Source organism: Dama dama, chromosome 5, assembly GCF_033118175.1.
Source record: "Dama dama isolate Ldn47 chromosome 5, ASM3311817v1, whole genome shotgun sequence".
In the NCBI taxonomy this organism is placed as follows: domain Eukaryota; kingdom Metazoa; phylum Chordata; class Mammalia; order Artiodactyla; family Cervidae; genus Dama; species Dama dama.
Genome location: NC_083685.1, coordinates 53700099 through 53721678, shown reverse-complemented (window position 1 = coordinate 53721678; position 21580 = coordinate 53700099). Strand labels below are relative to the sequence as shown.

Genomic DNA, 21580 nt, shown 5'->3' with positions numbered 1-21580 from the left:
CACTCCAGTATTCTTGCCTGGAAAATCCCATGGACAGAGCATCCTGGAGGGCTACAGTCCATGGGATTGCAAAGAGTCAGACACGACTGAGTGACTAAGCACATAATACAGATTTATTCAACCAAATGAAATAGGAGTAACATAAACTCGTTTGATGCTGTGTTTTGGCATACTTATTCCTAGTTTTTTCTCACCTTGACTACATTTCTCTTTATAATGAGAGAAGGACAAGAGGGGAATGTCTTTTTCTCGGTTTCGTAAGTACGTAGGAGCTAACTAAATTATACATCTGGAGTTGAATTGGAGTCTGTCATTGTTTACCATCCTTGTTGGTATTTATGTCAGACTTTAGTTTTCTAATAAATGGTTCTGTGTTTATTTTCCATAAAGCTGTTTATCTTCATTGTTGTCAAGGAACCAATAACCTTGGTAAATATTTTCTTTTACCTTTTTCAATCAAATTGATGAGTACGTCTAATTACCAAGATGTCTCAACTCCTGAAAATTTTTAATGAAAAGTGTAATATGATTTGAATCTGGTTGGGTTAGAGAAAATCTGTAGGAGCCCCCTGGAGAGGGGAGAGTAATCCTTACCTGAAACAAAAGGCCCGCACAAACCTGAGGTGGTCCCTACGTCCGCTCTATTGGCATCATATCACTCTGCATTTCTGAGAACCACAAAGGAAAGAGTCTGTTTTGTGATGGACTTTGGGTTTCAGTCTCTAGATTCTCTCTTCAGACTATGTGTAAGACTTGGTTTAAGCACAGCCTATAGACTTCCCACTCACTTATACTCAGTGCAGTTAAAAACCCAAAGATTTAAGAGATCAACTACCAAAATAACAACTACCTTATTTGGGCCATTTTATTAAGAATATTTATGTCTTTCTCTGATTAGTTTGCATTTTTGAAACCCAAACTGTTTGAAAATTGTTGAAAATGAGACAATGGTTTTTGTTCAGAAGTCAGTATAGCTGATTTTCATGACACTTAAGAAGAAATGGAAACATGCTTATATTGACAAGATTTGGCTACCTGCAAATGGTCATAGCATTTTTTCAAACTTTACAGTGCTTTTCCTTTTATTTTGTTAGTCCAGAACTCCTACAGAAAAACGAAGCAAAGCCTAGTTCTCCCAGGTCCCTGAGTTATCGTCTATTTTTCAGAAGCTGGTTTTCCACATTTTCCAGCTATCTAGATCATCTCTTCTTCCCCTGAAAGTGCAGACTTTATATCCTTCATCAATCTCTGCCAAAATATGATCCTTTTTCTCCTCAAAAGACATGTATGTAAGTTTTGCTTACCTGTCCTAACTCTGTGATAGTAAACAGTTTACTTAAGTCCCAGTTCATTCTATAAAATATTATTTTTCTCATGGGGTTGTTGTAAGGGAAAGCTGATATTGTATATAAAGTTCTAGCATGGTACTTAGGCTATGTTAACTGTTCATTACATGCTCAGTTGCTCAGTCTTGTCCGACTCTTTGCAACCCCATGGGCTGTAGCCTGCCAGGCTCCTCTGTCCATGGGATCTCCCAGGCAAGAGTACTGGAGTGGGTAGCCATTTCCTCCTCCAGGGGATGTTCCTGACCCAGGGATTGAACCCACGTTTTCTGCTCTGGCAGGCAGATTCTTTACCACTGAGTCACCAGGGTAGTATGTGCTACTTTAAAGAAAAGAGAGAAGCTTGACTGTTATTTCAAAAGGAACAAAGTTAGTGAAAACAAGTAATGATTCTGTTTAAATGTTTGCCCCATTTATCTTAGTCCTTCAAGTGTGTTTCACTGCTGCAAACGCACATCTGTCACAAACTGGAAGTACACATGCCTAAGAAGATAACAACATATGGAAAATTCACAAGCACACAAGCAAACTAATTTTTTTCCTTGAAAGATTAAAACATAATTCTCTCCCCATCTTCTCCCTCTGCCACTCTTCCAAATTGCTCTGTCATTGCATTACTGCAGGGGTCATTAGGATAGTAACATTCTCTATTAAAAAAAAAAAAAAGGACTACATAATACATTGTTTCTTAACATGAGTGATGGTAGTTACTCAGGTGTTTGCTTTTTAATTATTTGCTAAACTGAATATGTATGATTTATGTATTTTCCTATATGTATTTGGACTTCCCTGGTGCCTCAGACGGTAAAGCATCTGCCTACATTGTGGGAGACCCAGGTTTGATCCCTGGGTCGGGAAGATCCTCTGGAGAAGGAAATGGCAGCCCACTCCAGTACTCTTGCCTGGAAAATCCCATGGACAGAGGAGCGTGGTAGGCTATAGTCCATGGGGTCGCAAAGAGTCAGACACGACTGAGCGGCTTCACTTTCACTATATGTATACTCACACACACATTGGAGGTGAAATTGGCATGTAAGAAAGTGATGGGATAGAATTTGTTGTTGTTCAGTCACTTAAGCCGTGTCTCTGTGACCCCATGGACTGCAGCACTCCAGGCTTCCCTGTCTTTCACTATCTTCCGGAGTTTGCTCAGATTCATGTCCGTTGAGTCAATGATGCTAGATAGAATAGTACAAACCAAATATAAGTCTAGGTTGGAGACTGATATATAGCAAAGCAAACTGCTTAAAATTCCAAATTGAAAGGAATATGAAAGCAATAAACCCTGATTTTGAACAAAAGATGAAAACTATTCCAACTACTCCAGACTGGCTATCTCCATGTCACAAACTGAGTGGCTAGAGTGTGGCAAATTATGGAACTTTTTTCCTTCTCTGCATGGATACAACCTGCACTGGAGTCACTGTGGGACAAAATCTTCCCACGTCATCTTCCGTTTGCTTAACATCAAGCATGAAGAGCTTCTCTTGATGACTGAACTCTCTAATAGACCACAGTGAGCCAAGCCGCTTTGCACAGAGGTCACTGCCCCATTTCCTCCACCCATCTTCGTTAACATTCCTACCACTTGTGCATGATTTCAGAGATAGCTGCCCTGGTTTACTGAATGCTATCAGACAAGAAGTTAAGAATGACAAGTCTTTATTAACTAATGAGCAGCTTTTGGTTTTTCAGCGTCGACTGGGAGATGCTGCAAAGAAAGCAATCAGCAAGCTTCAGGTCAGGACCATCAAGAAGGGTGACAAGGTAACAGCCTCTTTTCTTTTTGTTGTTGCTATTGTTCAGTTGCTAAAGTCATGTCCGACTGTTTGCGACCCAGTGGACTGAAACATGCCAGGCTTCCCTGTCCCTCACTGTCTCCTGCAGTTTGCTCAAACTCATGACCACTGAGTTGGTGGTGATGCTGTCCAACCAAATCATCCTCTGTCACTCCCTTTCCCTTCTGCCCTCAATCTTTCCCAGCATCAGGGTCTTTTCCAATGAGTTGGTTCTTTGCATCAGGTGGCCAAAATATTGGAGCTTCAGTTTCAGCATCAGTTCTTCCAATGAATATTCAGGGTTGATTTCCTTTGGGACTGATTTGTTTGATCTCCTTGCTGTCCAAGGGACTCTCAAGAGTGTTCCCCAACCCCACAGTCCAGAAACATCAATTCTTTGGTGCTCAGCCTTCTTTATGTCCAACTCTCACATGACTGGTGGAAAAACCATAGCTTTGACTATGTGGACCTTTGTTGGCAAAGTCTTCTTTTTGGTGAGGAGCTATTTAAAGCTTCTGAGTTTCCTAGCAACCAATGTAGATAAGAAGATGAGGAAGGGAAATACATGCTAATAGTTTTCCTATAAGCATCTGTTATTATACCCACCATTATTAAATATAATTTAAGACAGTTTGTAAAGTGCATACCTTGGGACCATAAAGTCATTGAAGAAAAAATATGAGAAATTAAAAAGTAAGTTTAGGAAAAGTAGATAAAACCAGGATGAAATAGTACATAGATTCCTTACCTGAAATGAAAAATAGACATGGGTCCAAAATTTAGGTTGGGGCTTTCTGGCAGCCAATGCAAAGGAAAAAATATTCAATATTCAAACAAATCTAAGTACCTTATTCCAGTGTCCCACTAGATAAAAATGAAATGACTGTTTCTAGAATTATGACTTGAGAAAATTTTTCCATGAATCCTTGCACAAAAAGCAGTGTTAGGTGCTGAGTGATGTATTCCACTTAAGTCTGCAGTTAATGCTGGTGGCTCAGTGGTAGAGAATCCGCATACTAATGCAGATGTGGGCTCAGTCCCTGGGTCAGGAAGATCCACTGGAGAAGGAAATGGCAACTCACTTCAGTATTCTTGCCTGGAGAATTCCATGAATAGAGGAGCCTGGCGGGCTACAGTCCATGGGGTCACAAAGAGTCAGACACGATTTAGCAATTAAACAACAATAAAAAAAAAATGCAAGAAGCATATTTAGTCCCCCTGAAACCAAGTTTCCAGAACCCCAAAGTTATGACAGCAGAACTCATTTCAGTACAGTCATTCTAGAACTCTCTAGCTGTAGGATGATGACATAAAGCCAAAAGCAGAAGCATATCCTAAGGAAGGACCACAGTGCAAGCTGGTCTGGGCCCACAGGCCTCTAAAGACCTCTGTTCTCCCCAGGAGAGTTTTTTCCCCCAGGAGAAATTTTAGAGCAGTGGATTGCAGTCCATGAATGTGGGGCTGCTTGAGCCACTGTAAGAGATTCACAGCCACTTGTATTTGAGGTGTTGTCTCTAGTGTGAATAATTGATTTGTCTCACTAATTGGTGCTACTGGTTTTCAGCTATGTAAAAATACCTTTGAGCTTAATAGGATAAAATTCATTTTAAAAGCATCACTAAATTTAAAGCATATTTTTTCAGTACTTTTTTTCTCCTCAAACAGAATAATAAAAGAACAAGGACTGTTACATAAGTAATGTATTACAGGGTGTTGAAAGAGATTTAAGTATTTGAAAAGAAGCTGGAACCACTATTTTAGAGTTGTATACATTAGATTCCCAAGGAATGATAGATTAAATATCATCTTGATGAGTCTCCATGAAGAGTATTTCTCTCATCCTTGAGACTTTGCGTTGTCACCTCTGATTATAATAAGTAGCATGATTAGTAATGGTACATTAAAAAATGATTTCCTCGTCAAAGCTCTTTCCGTGGAACCAGGAAACAAAAAGTGGAGGTTGGAAGGAATAGAAACTAAACCAGTGCATAATAAATTATGGATTAAGACAGCCAGCTTCGAGACAGTTGAAAGCCCTGCTCCAGGCAAACTCTCCTTTGGCTTGTTACTTGTGTGTTTACAGAAGTTGAAGCTCGCAAAGCAGGCTCATCTGTGCTTTCTCTGTTGCAGGAAACGGAGCCCGATTTTGACAACTGTGCCGTTTGTATTGAGGGGTACAAGCCCAACGATATCGTCCGGATCTTGCCCTGCCGGTGAGTGGCTAGCTGCCTGCTTTTGACTGGGGCCTCTCTGGTTCCGACCTGCTTGGCCTAGCCCTGCAAGGTCAGTCTGCCCAAACACTGCTGGGGTTCAGGAAGAAACAACCAGCACCCTGATTCGTTTTGTATAACCTTTCTCCTTGGAAACATTCTGTCTTGTGAAATGAGCACTGTTTTCCCATCCTCTTCATACCAAACTAAGGCTCCGTGATCTAAAACCTCATGATGCACAGTTGGACCATGTAGCTCCAAGGTCAGGTTTTTGTTAACAGCAGACCTGGAATATTCAGAATCATCCCCGCTTTTACAAGTGCTATTTTAATTAAAATAATAAACTTTTAAAAATGTCTTCTGGATGATCATGAAGGGATCAGCAGCCAGAATATACTCAGGAGTGGGCAGGAAGCCAAAGGCAGGTTTCATTTTCCTTTATTTTTTGCTGACAAGAAGAGACTGTGGCAGAAACCCCCAAACTTCTAGGGCCTAGGGTAGAATGTCAATAGGTGTAGTTGGAAAACTGCCTGGGTGATTCTCATAGAACTCTAGTCCTTCTCTAGATTCTTTTTATGCAATTCAAATTAAACAAATTTAAATACTTCAATAAAATATCTTAAAGTTGCTTAAAGCTTCTTTAGTGTTTTTGCATCTACATAAGTGTCCTAAAAATATAAGTTAAATTCTGCCTGAGAGAAATATTCTTCTCTTAGAAATCCTGCCTTTTAAAATTCTCAGGGTATTTAAGTAACTAAAGTAGAAAACAGATACCACCAAGATATAAAACAATTCATTTGGTCAGAAAACAATGCAATGCTAAGAACTATTTATTAGAAACACAAAAGAAATCATGCCTTAGAGGAATGAGTTTAATAATCCCCAAGTGACAGAGAAGTGACAAAAAGGAACAAGATACTTAAATAGATGCACACACTCCAAGGGGAGTGAATGGGCTTGAAATGCTCTCACGCAAATTGATTGGTAGGAGAACAGGCCTGCAGAAAGTGCACTCTGGTGGCCCCAGCTGAAGCCTTCAAGTGGGATTCGCTTTCCTTAGAGATGCTTGACCATCTCTAGAACAAGTCATAAACAGATACATCAAGACTTGGCAGTGGCCTTCATATGAGGGTACTATAGATAAGTTCTCTCTATAGACATTATACTTGGTATTTGTTTGATGATTTCTTGAAACACTGGCCAAGGATGGTAATAAGTGAACTGCAGAGAGCCTCTCCAGATAGCATCGTTCCCTCTGCAGTATTTTATTAGGAGTTGTATAAAGCCTCCTAGCTATAGGCAAGGAAAGTACTTGCTTTTACTTTCCTTTGGAGATGGCTTAGTGCCCTGTGAGGCTCCTAGTAATAAAAAATATCCAAAGCTAAAATTAAAGTTCAGGGGCATCTTTTGCCTGAAAATCCAAAGAACTTTACAAATATAATTAAGAAAATCTGTTTTAAGGACATATTTAGGCTTACTTTAGTTCTTTCATTCATACTGTATAAAACAGCTGGTTCACTGAGGGCTCTTTCATGAGTATATTTTATGTGACTGCATATAATTGCTAGAGGCTGCATAATATCCAGGTCATAGACATACCACAGTGTAATTTACCATCCTCCTGTTGTGGACCATTTGGCTGGTTTCAGTTTTTAATTATGACAAATTACATTGCTTTAGCAGTATTTAGATGGCTGTGGTGTATTTTTCCAGATCTCCTTTTATAGTATTTTTTTGGAAATATTAACCAAGACAAAAATAGAACTTTAATATTTGTCACACACACACACAAAACTTTAGGAACTTTCATTTTATTGATGCTAGCCCTTGCCCCAGGTCAGTTCAGTCTGGCCTCAGGCTCCTCTTTCTTGTGTCATCATTTGTTTCTCAGTTCATTCCCTGATTCTTTCTGCTTCAAGTTCCTCCCTGTCCATCTGTCTTTATTCCTTCCTGTGGGCCCTGCTTTAAATAACAAAATACATCGAGCATTACCAAACGCAGGTTATAGTTAGTGTTTGATCTTAGTCTCGCCACCCAGTCCTACTCTTTGAAGAGCTCCTCCAATTTTTCCATGCGGCTTTTAAAATCAAGATATTTTTATGCCTGTTGCTGGTCTCTGCCAGACAGTTTGCACTAATGGATGTTATCAAACAAATGCACTGGCATTTGCTTTTTGCTAGATAATTTCCTCTGGGGCATTATTAAGCCTTTGCTCCTATGAACCTCGTAGACTCTCTTTCCCATTATTTCCAGGCTGACTCATCCACAGAATTCTTTGCATCTCCTTGGAATAAAAACTGTTTCAAAAAATGTTCCAGCATATTGTCTGTCTTCTCTCACCCACTTTATTGTGGCCTCCTAATTCCTGACATGCTGGGCGCCCCTCTTCTCTATGGTTACCTTGCAGGGAGTCTTTCCAAATCATGCATCACTTGTACCATGACTTTTGGAAGATCATTCTCTTGGCTGTGTCTCTCTTTTAAAGGCACTTGCACAATTAGGATGAATTAATAAATGATCCTTCCTCTTTGTAGTCATGATGATTGTTAAAGTTAAATTGTGCACATCTTCATGTACCACTTCTTCCCCTTCGTTCTTTCTAAGTAGGGTCCTACTCTAGCACTTGAGAGCAAGCTAATCCACGGGGTGAGCCTAGACACACACATTTAATGTGAGGGAAGGACCCACAGCTGCACACAGAACACCTCAGATCTAACTTTTGAGGTTTGGAGTTGATCCTAATATACCACCAAGATATTTTCCAAGGAACTCCGGTTTTGCTGTAGCATACCTATGCCAAAGCATACAACTCACTATATTTTTAGGCTGGCTTTTGTGACTCAAGTTTGAACTTGCAATTATGATTTTTAGCCACAAAACAGATCTCACTGAAGTTCTGTTGCCTTCTCTTGTCCAGAGAATAAGCTGGGCTTTCTGAGTCTTCCATGGCTTTTATCCTATGGTGTCCGTACTGTCCTTCAATGGTTATTCATCTCAATCTATTTAACTCCCCAATTTCAAATGCAGTGTCTCAGAAAGAGCATGATCTCCTTGGGCAGGGCAAAAGTCCCTGTTTGCCATAGATCACCAGTCCAGGTTGGATGCATGAGACAAGTGCTTGGGGCTGGTGTACTGGGGAGGTGGGAGGGGGGTTCAGGATGGGAAACACATGTAAATCCATGGCTGATTCATATCAATGTATGGCAAAAACCACTACAATATTGTAAAGTAATTAGCCTCCAACTAATAAAAATAAATGGAAAAAAAAATAAAAGATTAAACATTTTTTTAAAAACAAAGCAGAATTTCCCTTGTGGTCCAGTGGTAAAGATTCCATCCTTCCAGTGCAGGGAGCTCGGGTTCAAACCCTGGTGAGGGAACTAAGATCCCACATAGGGCAAGGCCAAAAAAAAAAAAGATTGAAAATAAAAAATAAAAACAAAACAATGTATGCATCCTTTCTCTAAGTTGCCTATACAGTTCTTTCCTATTTCTATTTTATTGCTAAAGCATTATCACTAATTTGGGAAGACACTAGTTTCATCTACTGTCTTTCCCTTTGTTTGCAAACTCAGCCCTACAATTCAGGAAAAATTATAAAGCTCCTTGGCAACAAGCAGACCCTTGCCATATTCTTTTTAGTAACTAAATGCTTTATTTGAAACAACAAACATTTCTTTTGTTTACCAGGAATAGTTGAAGTACCAGAAATGAAAAGGTAGATGGGATGGTCCCTGCTTGAAAGGGAGTCAGGCTAGTAAGAGAGAGATGGGGCTTTAACTAACTGGTCACAGCACACAGGATCATATACACAGCAATAATAGCAAAACAAATTAAAAATCTGGAGGAACTAGTACCAGGCACAGGAAGTTAAGGAAGCCTCTGTAGATTTAAAGGGGCTTCTCTGATGGCTCAGTCAGGAAAGAATCCACCTGCAATGCAGGAGACATGGGTTCAATCCCTGGGTCAGGAAGATCCCCTAGAGGAGGAAATGGCAACCCACTCCAGTAATCTCGCCTGAAGAACCCCATGGACGGAGGAGACTGGTGGGCTGTATAGTCCATGGGGTCGCAAAGAGTCAGACACGACTGAGCCCAGCACAGCACAGAAACAAGTGAGATGTCTTCATATTTTCTAACCATGGTTGTTTTGCCCATTACATCCTCATTTTAGAAAATTTGTAAAATGGATAAATATTTAATCATCTGTGTAACTTCCTCATACAGGGATCCACTGCTAACACTTTTATCATTTCCTTTTATTTCCTATGCCTATTTTGTGCAAGTTTGAGATACGGCTGTCAACAGCAATTAATATCCTTCTCTTTTAATGCTTCCCTTGTGGTTCAGCTGGTAAAGAATCCACCTGCAATGTGGGAGACCTGGATTTGATCCCTGGGTTGGGAAGATCCCCTGGAGAAGGGAAAGGCTACCCACTCCCGTATTCTGGCCTGGAGAATTCCATGGGCTCTATAGTCCGTGGGGTCGCAAAAAGTCAGACATGACTGAGTGACTTTCACTTTCACTTTCTCTTTTAATATCCTGCTCTTTTTACTTAGCATTAAAAGAATTTGCTAGAAATAGTACTAAGTTATTTGTGGCTCATTTTGACCTTCCGACTCCATAGGCAGAAGCTGATCAATGTCTAAGTTGAATAAATCAACCAAAGACCCTGAGATGTTGGCTCTTATTCCTCAAGAATCAGGGCCATTTTGTGGGCCCATCAGAATTGTCCACTGAGGTAAACCTGGAGTGTGTCCTAACTCCCTTCATCTCATTCATTAGTAACCCATTGATGAGCTATTCATGTCTCGTCATCCCAGCCCCTAAGAGAGAAAAGCAGTTTAGCCTAGACAGACAATAGTTTGGATAATAATGGCCCGTGGAGGCAGCGTGTCTTGCTGGCTTATTATTGTCACAGTTGGATTACAAATAAAATCCTCTAAAACCCAAGTTAATATCTTAGATAGCTGCACCTCAAGCATTTAACCAGTCTGTACACAAAATGTCCATTCAGATTGCCTCCTGTGGTAACGGTTTGTAGATGGTGCTTCCTGGAGGGTTCTGTAGGAGGCGCTGTTGTCAAAACTGCCAGCACCTTTTCTAGGGTCTTTGTGTGCATTTTGGAGCCAGGGAACGAGGTCAGTGAGCGGCTCTGCAGGTCCATGGCTTGTTGGGTTCCTCACTCTTCACAATAGGATTGTTTTGTCCTGAACAAGCTCACCTGTTAGAGATTTCTGGAAGGGGGTGTGTATGTGTGCATGTAGTAAAATATACATAGCATAAAATTGATCATTTTAGCAATTTTTTTTAAGGAGATTTAGTTATTTTTATTTGGAGGATAAATGTTTTACAGTGTTATGTTGGTTTCTGCCAAATATCAACATGAATCAGCCATAGGTATACCTATGTCACCTTCCTCTTGAACCTCCCCCACCATTTTAACCATTTTTAAGTTTATATTTCAGTGGATTACAGCATAGCCATCAGTACATTCATCTCCAGAAGAACTTCATCTTTCCAAACTGAAACTCTGTAGCCATTAAACATTAATAACATTATTAACTCTCCATTCCCCCAGTCTGGAGTTTTGTGTGTGTATGTTTTAATTTAGGCTTGATTTTTATTAACAGAAGACAATGTCAATGGATGAATGAGATTTTCACTCAAGAATCTAATTTAAGTTGCTTAGCTAAAAATTGATTTTTATATATTCAATTCAAAAACAGATGGTGAATGATAATTTTACAGATTTCTGGTATTGTTATTAGTGCTATTTGTCGTGGTTTAGTTGCTCAGTTGTGTCTGACTCTTCGTGACCCCGTGGAATGTAGCCTGCCATGCTTCTCTGTCCATGGGATTCTCCAGACAAGAATACTGGGGTGGGTTGCTGTTTGGTTCTCTAGGGGATCTTCCCGACACAGGGATTGAACTTGTGTCTCCTGCATTGGCGGGCAGATTCTTTACCACTGAGCCACCTGGGAAGCCCCGTTATTACTATTATTACAATATACTGATATGATGCTATTCTTATCACTATTATTAGAGCTGTTATTGTCCCTCTTACTATGACTGACCACTCTTACCACCATCCATTCTTCTCTGGCTTTCTGCGATAGCCTTCTCCCTGATCTCCCTATTTCTACTCCTGCCCCTTAATCATTCATTCTGATGTCTGTTTTTGATTATCCAACTAGATTAACTGGACCTTGGGTACTTTTTTAGTGAGTACAAATTTAAACTCATTAAGTGTATCAGAAGTATGACTTAAAAATTATGCTGAAGTATAATTCTGTCTTTTGTTTCTCTCAAATGGATTTCTGTAACAAAGTAGAATCATAGAAAATTAAGAAGGTGCTCATATTCACTTTTTACAAGAGAATTGAGTTAACTAGTGCAATTGCCACTGATTTTTTCAGGAATTACTGAAAGAAGCAATCTTAGGAATTTTGCCATTGTAACTCTTGTTAGGATTTTCTACTCTGATTTCATTGTGAGGACTTGCCAGAGCAGTTCACACATGTAATACCTGACTTTCTCCTGAGCGGGAGAATGTTTTTATGCTGTGGATACAAAATTGTGCTGTTTTCCAAAATTTTTTTCATGTTTTGTTGATAGAAAGCCAACAGCCAAATCTGTAGTCCATCTCATAGCCAAAAGGGATTTTTTTAGCTTCATCCCTGACTCTGTTTTATGTCTCTATTCTTATTTTTCTTTCTCCTGCTTTTTTTTTTTTTTTTTTTGGCATCCTTTTGGATATCTGAATCTCTTCAGTCACCTTAAGTCCTTTCTACAATAAACATTTTCCATGTGTTTAAAACTTTCTCAGTGTCATTTTTAATTGATATATAATATCCCCTATGCCGTAATTTGACTATTTGGGGACAGTTATGTTGTTTTCTCCTCCATACCCACATACTTTTTTTTGCTGTTATAAATAAGGCTGTGATAAATAGCTATGTGTGTGTGGGCCTTAGTTACATTTTAGATCATTTCTTTGTTTGTAAGGTTACAAATTCAAATTGCCTAGTTGCTTTCCAGAAAGTGGTACTGAAGGAATGTTCCAATCAGTCAAAGGTAAGAAGAATACTCCAAGTGATATCCTAGAATTGTCAGAGTATAATGCACATGTCGGACTTCCCAGGTGGTAAGGAACTCGCCTGCCAATGCAGGAGACGTAGGTTCGATCCCTGGGTCAGGAAGATCCCCTGGAGTAGGAAATGGAACCCACTTAGATTTTCTTGCCTCAGAATTCCATGAACAGAGAAGCCTGGTGGGCTACAGTCCGTGGGGTTACAAAGAACTGGACATGACTGACCAACTAGGCACATACACACATACACGTACACACACACACAATGCCCATGTCAAGATAACGGTAGAGAGGTAGGCCAGTCCAGATCACTTAGGACCTGAATGCCTGGCTGAGGAGTCAGGGTTCTAGCCAACTTATGAGGTACCTGCTGAGGAGTTCAATTTGTGTTTCATAAATAGCACGCTGGCAGCATGTGGAGTGAGGCTTAAAGGGATCTGACTGGGGTCAGAGGAACCCATTAGAAGACTCTGGCAAAGTCAAAGCAAGAAGTGCTGGAGGCCTGACTGGAGTGTTGGATTTGGACATGTAGGCAGAAGGATCTCGTCTAGTCAGAGGAGATTCAGGAGGTAAACCTAGCCTGAGTCAGCCATTTGGAATACTTGAAAATAGCTGCCCCTGTCAGATGGTGACTGATAGATACAACTGTATTTGTTTGCATTTAAAACCTGCTCATATCTTTCCATTTGGATTCTAAACAATAGAAAAAAATCCAACAGCTAGCTCAAATACTGTAACAGAAGAAACATTTAAGAACCAGAACAGATTTAAACAGATTTTGTTTCTCACTCAAAAAAAACAAAAAAACACTCGAGGACCAGCATTGGCTTATCTTTTTAAAATTTTCTTTTGAGTTATTCATCCCACAACAATCCCATAGCTGGGCCATTTAGGCAAGGTTCCATTTTGGATGGCCAGTCGTTCGATTCTGTAAGTGTAGATTGTGTGAGAGCTGTGCTACCCTCTCTCTTTCTCGTTTCTTTGCTTTAGAAATGAGCCTAATTTTCTACTGTTTCTGTGTAAGAGATCTCTTTAGTAATTCAGAACAAAGGATATATCAGACTGTTTCCTTTTTTTCTTCTCCTTTGAAACTTAAGTCTACAGTTTTACAAAGATCAGAACGTGACTAACAGCACTGGTGTTGAAAGAAATGAAATGGAGATTTAAATACAATAATACACCAGACCAAAAGGAGCAAACAGAATAAATGGTTACTGTTAAAGTAGAAAACAAATTAATAGAGAAGGAGCAGTAAAGCTTATATGTGCAAATCAGGGCAATAGAGACACAATGTGCAAAGGAATTTCTCATGACATTCCAGCCTCTGAGTCAGAGAAATACTGAAAGGGGTAGGCCTGGAGATTTGGAAAAAGAATTTTTGAAGGCTGTTGAAAAGTCAAGGCCTAGATTTGGTCTTCTAACTCAGTGATTTCTCGGAAGGTCTGTTACATACCACATGTCTACAGTTGGCAAGAAGCTTATACTTCATCTTTGTCCGTCTACCCAAACAACCAACTGCTTTCCTTTCTCATTTAATATGACTGACATATGTATATTTTTAACATGGATCTAATTATTGACTCCTCAGATAGCAAATTCATTAACTCTTCTCCCTAAGGACATGTGGTATTTTTCTTTACAAGAGAAACAGCTCTGGGAGAGATCTAGTAAAAAGGTATATGGCACGGACTCCCTTGGTGGTTCAGTGGCTAAGACTTCAAGCTACACCACTGAAGGGCCCAGGTTCAGTCCCTGGTAGGGGAACTAGTCCCACATGCCACACAATAAGACCTGGCACAGCCAAGTAAATAAATAAATAATTTTTAAAAAAAAATATGTATGACAAACAGAAGAGGAATCCACTTGTAAAGCTTTCTGAACAAACATGAATCCTCAGGCTCCCAGAGTGACTTGCCGGCTAAAGGACCACCATCCTTAAATTCAAATTAGTAAGATTTACAGAGCTAATGTAGGTGAAAGCACCATGCCTGTTGACGAGTGTGTGACTAACAGTGGCTTGTATCTGATGGGCCTCTCTCTCTGCTTTTTTACTGTGTCCCAGAGAATTTCCCTGTTCTTGTTGGATGCTTCCAACCAAATGCACCTGGACAGCTCATAGCCTCCCCTGCTTCCCCTGAAATTCTGATGTGAGACTCATATATTGGGTTCTTTAATGACAACCTAAGGCAACATAACAGTTGGGACTCTGATATTCATCTCTAAACTTAGGGCTCTCATTCATTCTCCCTGCCAGGCACAACATGGTCATAACATAGAACATAATATAAAGAAGAATTATAACTTGATGTAGACATGAGTGGAAACCATAATTACAGAAAACTAACCAAACTGATCACGTGGACCACAGCCTTGTCTAACTCAATGGAACTATGAGCCATGCTGTGTAGGGCCACCCAGGACAGACAGGTCATGGTGGAGAGTTCTGACAAAACGTGGTCCACTGGAGAAAGGAATGGCAAACCACTTCAGTATTCTTGCCTTGAGAAGCCCATGAACAGTATGGAAAGGCAAAAAGGTAGGACACTGAGGGATGAACTCCCCAGGTCAATAGGTACCCAATATGCTACTGGAGATCAGTGGAGAAATAACAACAGAAAGAGAAGAAGTGGAGCCAAAGTGAAAACAATGCCCAGTTGTGGATGAGACTGGTGATGGGAGTAAAGTCTGATGCTGTAAAGAACAATATTGCATAGAAATCTGGGATGTTAGGTCCATGAATCAAGATAAATTGGAAGTGGTCAAACAGGAGATGGCAAGAGTGAACATTGACATTTTAGGAATCAGTGAACTAAAATGGACTGGAATCGGCAAATTTAATTCAGAAGATCATTATATCTACTACTGTGGGCAAGAATCCCTTAGAAGAAATAGAGGTGGCCCTCATAGTCAATAGGAGTCCGAAATGAAGTACTTGGATGCAATCTCAAAAATGACAGAATGATCTCTGTGTCCAAGGCAAACCATTCAGTATCACAGTAATCCAAGTCTATGCCCCAACCACTAATGCCAAAGAAGCTGAAGTTGAACAGTTCTATGAAGACGTACAAGATCTTCTAGAACTAACCCCCCCCCCCCGCCACCGCCAAAGATGTCTTTTTCATCAGAGGGGATTGGAATGCAAAAGTAGAAAGTCAAGAGATACCTGGAGTAATAGGCAAATTTGGCTTTGGAGTACAAAATGAAGCAGGGCAAAGGCTAACAGAATTTTGCCAAGAGAATGCACTGGTCATAGCAAACACACTCTTCCAACAAAACAAAAGAAGACTCTATACACTGACATCACCAGATGGTCAATACCAAAATCAGATTGATTATATTCTTTGCACCCAAAGATGGAGAATTTCTATACTGTCAGCAAAAACAAGACCAGGAGCTGACTGTGACTCAGATCATGAACTCCTTAATTGCAAACTTCAGACTTAAATTGAAGAAAGTAGGGAAAACCACTAGACCATTCAGGTATGACCTAAATTAAATCCCTTACAATTATACAATGGAGTAACAAATAGATTCAAGGGATTAGATCTGATAGAGTACCTGAAGAACTATGAATGGAGCTTTATAACATTGTACAGGAGGCAGTGATCAAAGCCATTCCCAAGAAGAAGAAATGCAAAAAAGGCAAAATGGTTGTCAGAGGAGGCCTTAAAAATAGCTGAGAAAGGAAGAGAAGTGAAAGGCAAAGGAAAAAGGAAAGATATATGCCTCTGAAAGCAGAGTACCAAAGAATAGCAAGGAGAGATAAGAAAGCCTTCCTAAGTGACCAATGCGAAGAAACAGAGGAAAACAATAGAACAGTAAAGACTAGAGAGCTCTTCAAGAAAAGTAAAGGTACCAAGGGAACATTTCATGCAGAGATGGGCATAATAAAAGACAGAAACAGTATGGAGCTAACAGAGTCAGAAGATATTAAGAAGAGGTGGCAAGAATACACAGAAGAACTATACAGAATAGATCTTCACGACCCAGATAACCACCATGGTATGATCACTCACCTAGAGCCAGACATCCTGGACTGCAAAGTCAATTGGGCATTAGGAAGCATCACTATGAACAAAATTAGTGGAGGTGATGGAATTCCAGCTGATCTATTACAAATCCTAAAAAATGATGATGTGAAAGTGCTGCACTTGATATGCCAGCAAATTTGAAAAATTCAGCAGTGGCCACAGGACTGGAAAAGGTCAGTTTTCATTCCAGTCCCAAAGAAAGGCAATGCCAAAGAATATTCAAACTACTGCACAAATGTACTCATCTCACATGCTAGCAAAGTAATGCTCAAATTCTCCAAGTGAGGCTTCAATAGTACATGAACGAAGAACTGCCAGATGTTCTAGCTGGATTTAGAAAAGGCAGAGGAACCAGAGCTCAAATTGCCAACATCTGTTGGATCATAGAAAAAGCAAGAGAATTCCAGAAAAACATCTGCTTCATTGACTACACTAAAGCCTTTGACTGTGTGGATCACAACAAATTGTGGGAAGTTCTTAAAGAGATGGGAATACCAATCTTACCTGCCTCCTGAGAAATCTGTATGCAGGTCAAAGAGCAACAGTTGGAACCGGATATGGAATAATGGAGTGGTTCCAAATTGAGAAAGGAGTACATCAAGGCTGTATATTGTCACCTGGCTTATATGACTTATATGCAGAGTACATCAAGCAAAATGCTGGATTGGATGAAGCACAAGCTGGAATCAAGATTGCGGAGAGAAATATCAATAGCCTCGGATATGCAGATGACGCCACCCTTATGGCCGAAAGTGAAGAAGGATTAAAGAGCCTCTTGATGAAAGTGATAAAGGAGAGTGAAAAAGTTGGCTTAAAACTCAACATTCAAAAAACGAAGATCATGGCATCCATCTCATTACTTCATGCAAATAGATGGGGAAACAATGGAAACAGTGACAGACTTTATTTTCTTGGGCTCCAGAATCAGTGCAGATGGTGACTGCAGCCTTGAAATTAAAAGATGCTTGCTTCTTGGAAGAAAAACTATGGCCAACCTAGACAACATATTTTTTTTTTTATTTTTAAGAAACATTTCAATTGAAACACAGCATATAAACAGAAAAGTACAGAAAACATAAGTATAGAGCTCCATGAGTTTTCCAAAAGTAACGAGCACTCAGATTAAGAAGCAAGATATTTCTAGCACACTAAAAGACCACTCATGCCCCAGCCAACTTCTTTCCGTCCACCTGAAGATAACCACTAGCTTGACTTTCTGAATTCTATTGCCATAGATAACTTTTGCTTATTTTTGAACTTTATATAAATGGAGCAATACAATATATACTGTTTTTTTTCAATGTTGTATGTGAGATCCATCCACGTTATAGTAGATAGCAACACTTTTTTATGTTATGTAGGAACCTAATTGTAGAATTGCTGTGTCTTGAATCAGTTCTAATGAGATGGATGAAACTGGAGCCCATTATACAGAGTGAAGTAAGCCAGAAAGATAAAGACCAATACAGTATACTAACACATATATATGGAATTTAGAAAGATGGTAACAATAACCCTATATGCAAAACAGAAAAAGAGACACAGATGTACAGAACAGACTTTTGGACTCTGTGGGTGAAGGCGAGGGTGGGATGTTTTGAGAGAACAGCATCGAAACATGTATATTATCAAGGGTGAAACAGATCACCAGTCCAGGTTGGATGCATGAGACAAGTGCTCGGGCCTGGTGCACTAGGAAGACCCAGAGGAATCGGGTGGAGAGGGAGGTGGGAGAGGGGATCGGGATGGGGAACACATGTAAATCCATGGCTGATTCATGTCAATGTATGGGAAAAACCACTACAATATTGTAAAGTAATTAGCCTCCAACTAATAAAAATAAATGGAAAAAAAAAAAAGAATATACCAGACCCACGCATATAGTAGTCTTAAAGAGGTAGAGTTAAAAATTAAAGCTCATTAAAGCTCAGTCTGCCTAATTTACATTTTAATACAAATTCTAAATAGGCACTTTTGGTACATATTCTAAGACATTTGGTTTTAATTACAAAAGGTGACTTGAGAACTAATATTTTTCCCTAAAAGAAAAACTAACATACAAGTTTTCATTCTGGATTTTGTAGCTAAAAGAAAATTTTCTTTGATGCTTGGTTGAATTCTACTAGTAATGTGTCTATGACAGCATTAACACCATAAAAAAAATAAATAAATAAAATCGCAAATTATGTTATATATATTATCAATTTTAAAAAGTAATTTTTAAAAATATTTCAAATAGACAACATATTAAAAAGCAGAGACATTACTTTACCGACAAAGGTCTGTCTAGTCAAAGCTATGGTTTTTCCAGTAGTCATGTATGGATGTGAGAGTTGGACCATAAAGAAAGCTGAACACTGAAGAACTGATGCTTTTGAACTCTGGTGTTGGATAAAACTCTTGAGAGTCCCTGGGACAGCAAGGAGATCAAACCAGTCAACTCTAGAGGAAATCAGTCCTGAATATTCATTGGAAGGACTGATGCTGAAGCTGAAGCTACACTACTTTGGCCACCTGATGCAAAGAACTGGCTCATTGCCAGAAAAGACCCCGATGCCAGGCAAGATTGAAGGCAGGAAAAGATGATGACAGAGGGTGAGATGGTTGGATGGCATCACCAATGCTGGGCAAGATTGAAGGCCGGAGGAGAAGGGGATGATAGAGGATGAGATGGTTGGATGGCATCACCAACTCGATAGACATGAGTTTGAGCAAGCTCCAGGATCTGGTGATGGACAGGGAAGCCTGGCGTGCTGCAGTCCCTGAGGTCACAAAGTGTCAGACATTTCTGAGTGACTGAACTGAGATGTGAATATCATTTTAATATTTGAAAACTTCAAAAATCACAAGTTTTTCCAAAGCATTAAAAATAAACACTGGCCCCTTAAGACTTCTAACCCCAGGGACCCATCTAATTTTAAGAATGAGTCAAAGAACTGAATGTCTGTGTGAACAGGAGATTCCGAACTCTTTATGAGTAAAAAACAATTTACAAAACACTGTAACGTGATCAGGATTCCGACTCTGAGCCTTATAACTCATGAAGTGGAAAACAAAGGGATGCTTTCTAGCCAGGCAGAAATGGCCTGTCCTGACTTTACCCTGCCGTGTCTGTTCCATATGCTTGACTAGAAACAGATTTTTTTCCAAGTTCGTTTTTCTAAAAAAATGATGTGTGCTGGCTGATTTTCATAAGATTTCACTTACCCTTTCATGCCCATGTTACAACCTTGAAAGTTTTTTAAAAAGTATGAAACAGCAGAGAAAACATTCATTTCTTTGCTAATTGTAAGAAATTTTGAAAAGGGTGAAAAGTAAAAAGAAGAAAAATAATAATCTCACCATCCAGAAATAATCATTGTTAATATGAGTATATTTAATTTTTATAATGTATGTGCATATATTAAATATTATAGAGTCAGGCCATTAATTCAGCTTTTATTTTACTTTCTCTACTCTTGAGAATGTATAAGTAAATAAATAAGTAAATAAAGTTATAAAGTAAGCATTTTCCTATAACTTTAGAAATTATCTTAAAATATTTAGTGGTTGCATAATAGTCCATTATTGGGGTGTATTTAACTGCCCTCCCCACATTGTTCACCATTTAAACTGCCTCCAGTTTTCATCATTATAAAATCATGACCTTACTTGTTTATCTTTTTTTTCTATATTCATCCCATAGTATATACTCCTAAAAGTTAACTTCCTGGGTCAAAAGTACTTTCCAAAGGATCTTGATAAGTTTTGTCTAACTGCTTTCCTGAAAAGTGGTTATGATTTACACCCCACACCAGCAGGATGTGCTTGCATTAATGTTCTTTTGGAACCAAGAAGTGGTACCATTTTTAACCCTCTTTCTCATCTAATAGCCAAATACAAAGTAGCACTTAGCTTTAATTCCTATGTCTTTGATTCCTCTGAGCTATTGCACTTGAGTAAACGGAGCTCTTCATGTATGGTATCTGTCAACTGAAAGAGTTTTCACAGTGTGAGAGTTGTGAGTTCAGTTTTCTTTGGGGCTTAATGAAGACCATAGGCCAGGAGGCAGAAGGCTCTAGGGAACAACACTGAAGAGGTTGGGGAAGGAGGGGTCGGTGTACATGTGATTTTGGTGAAGGGGGATACATGCAATCAAGCACACATTTTGGCCGAAGTTTGATGCTAGCCACAAAGAGCAGATGTCTCCATTAATGATTTTAGTGCTTTTCTATATATGAGAAGATGCAAGGAATTGGGCTCATAAAATCTTCTTCTGAAAATATCAAACTATCTGATGACTTGTTTTGCCAGTTTTTCCCAGAACACAGAGTACTTCATTCCTGATCTTTATCTTGAACTTCTTTTGAGGGAGTGTCGAAGGTTAGCAAGTGGCTAGTGACTTCATTCTTGTGGAACCTGATAGCAAGAGACAATTTTAATTGGTATATCTAATGTAAATATAAATCATCATTGGTGGTAAGATGCTTCCTAATTTTAGAGATGTTAAATAAAGTGGGAGAGAAAAATGATCTGGCATAGAACTGATAAAATGTGATATTAACTATTTTTAACACTTTGTTTTCATATTTTGGAAAATAGTGCTTTTTCTCATTTAAATATTTTTAGTCTTATGCTTTTAGATTAATAGAAAAAAGTTATAAAATTTATGAATTTTATCTCCCCTCCTTTTAATCTTTCTTTACCCAAAAAAAATATATATAGTAAAACAACTGAGCAATTAAGTATATTGTTCAGATTTCTCTGACATTGATGTTGGTGTGGGCATCCCACTCATACTCATTATTTATGAAAAACATTATTTAAAAAACTCATTCTTTCAAGAACATAATTTTACATACTCTGCCAAATTAAAAGTTATATAGTGTGGTGGGAGTTTAAAATGGCACAAGTGCTTTGGGAATTTGTCAGTTTCTACTGAAGTTAAATATACACTATTCTCTAACCTAGCAATTTCACTGGTGGATATAATACCCTAGAGAAATGAATGCATACACTCACAGAAAGACTTGTACAAGAATGGTCATCATAGAAAATTTCACCATAATAGCCAAAAAATAACCCCAAGGCCTAACAACAGAAAAACCTATGGTTCAGTCAAGGTACATTCATATAGTGAAATATTA

General features: G+C 39.0%; 1 protein-coding gene across 1 annotated transcript in view; it reads left to right on the top strand.

The window, feature by feature from the left end:
- The window catches only part of RNF150 (ring finger protein 150), a 268182-nt gene that overhangs the window by 176814 nt on the left and 69788 nt on the right, over positions 1-21580 (top strand). The window contains exons 3-4 of the mRNA XM_061142396.1: positions 3039-3110; positions 5252-5334. Of these exons, the coding sequence (XP_060998379.1) occupies positions 3039-3110; positions 5252-5334 (155 nt within the window). The remainder of the gene's footprint in view (positions 1-3038; positions 3111-5251; positions 5335-21580) is intronic.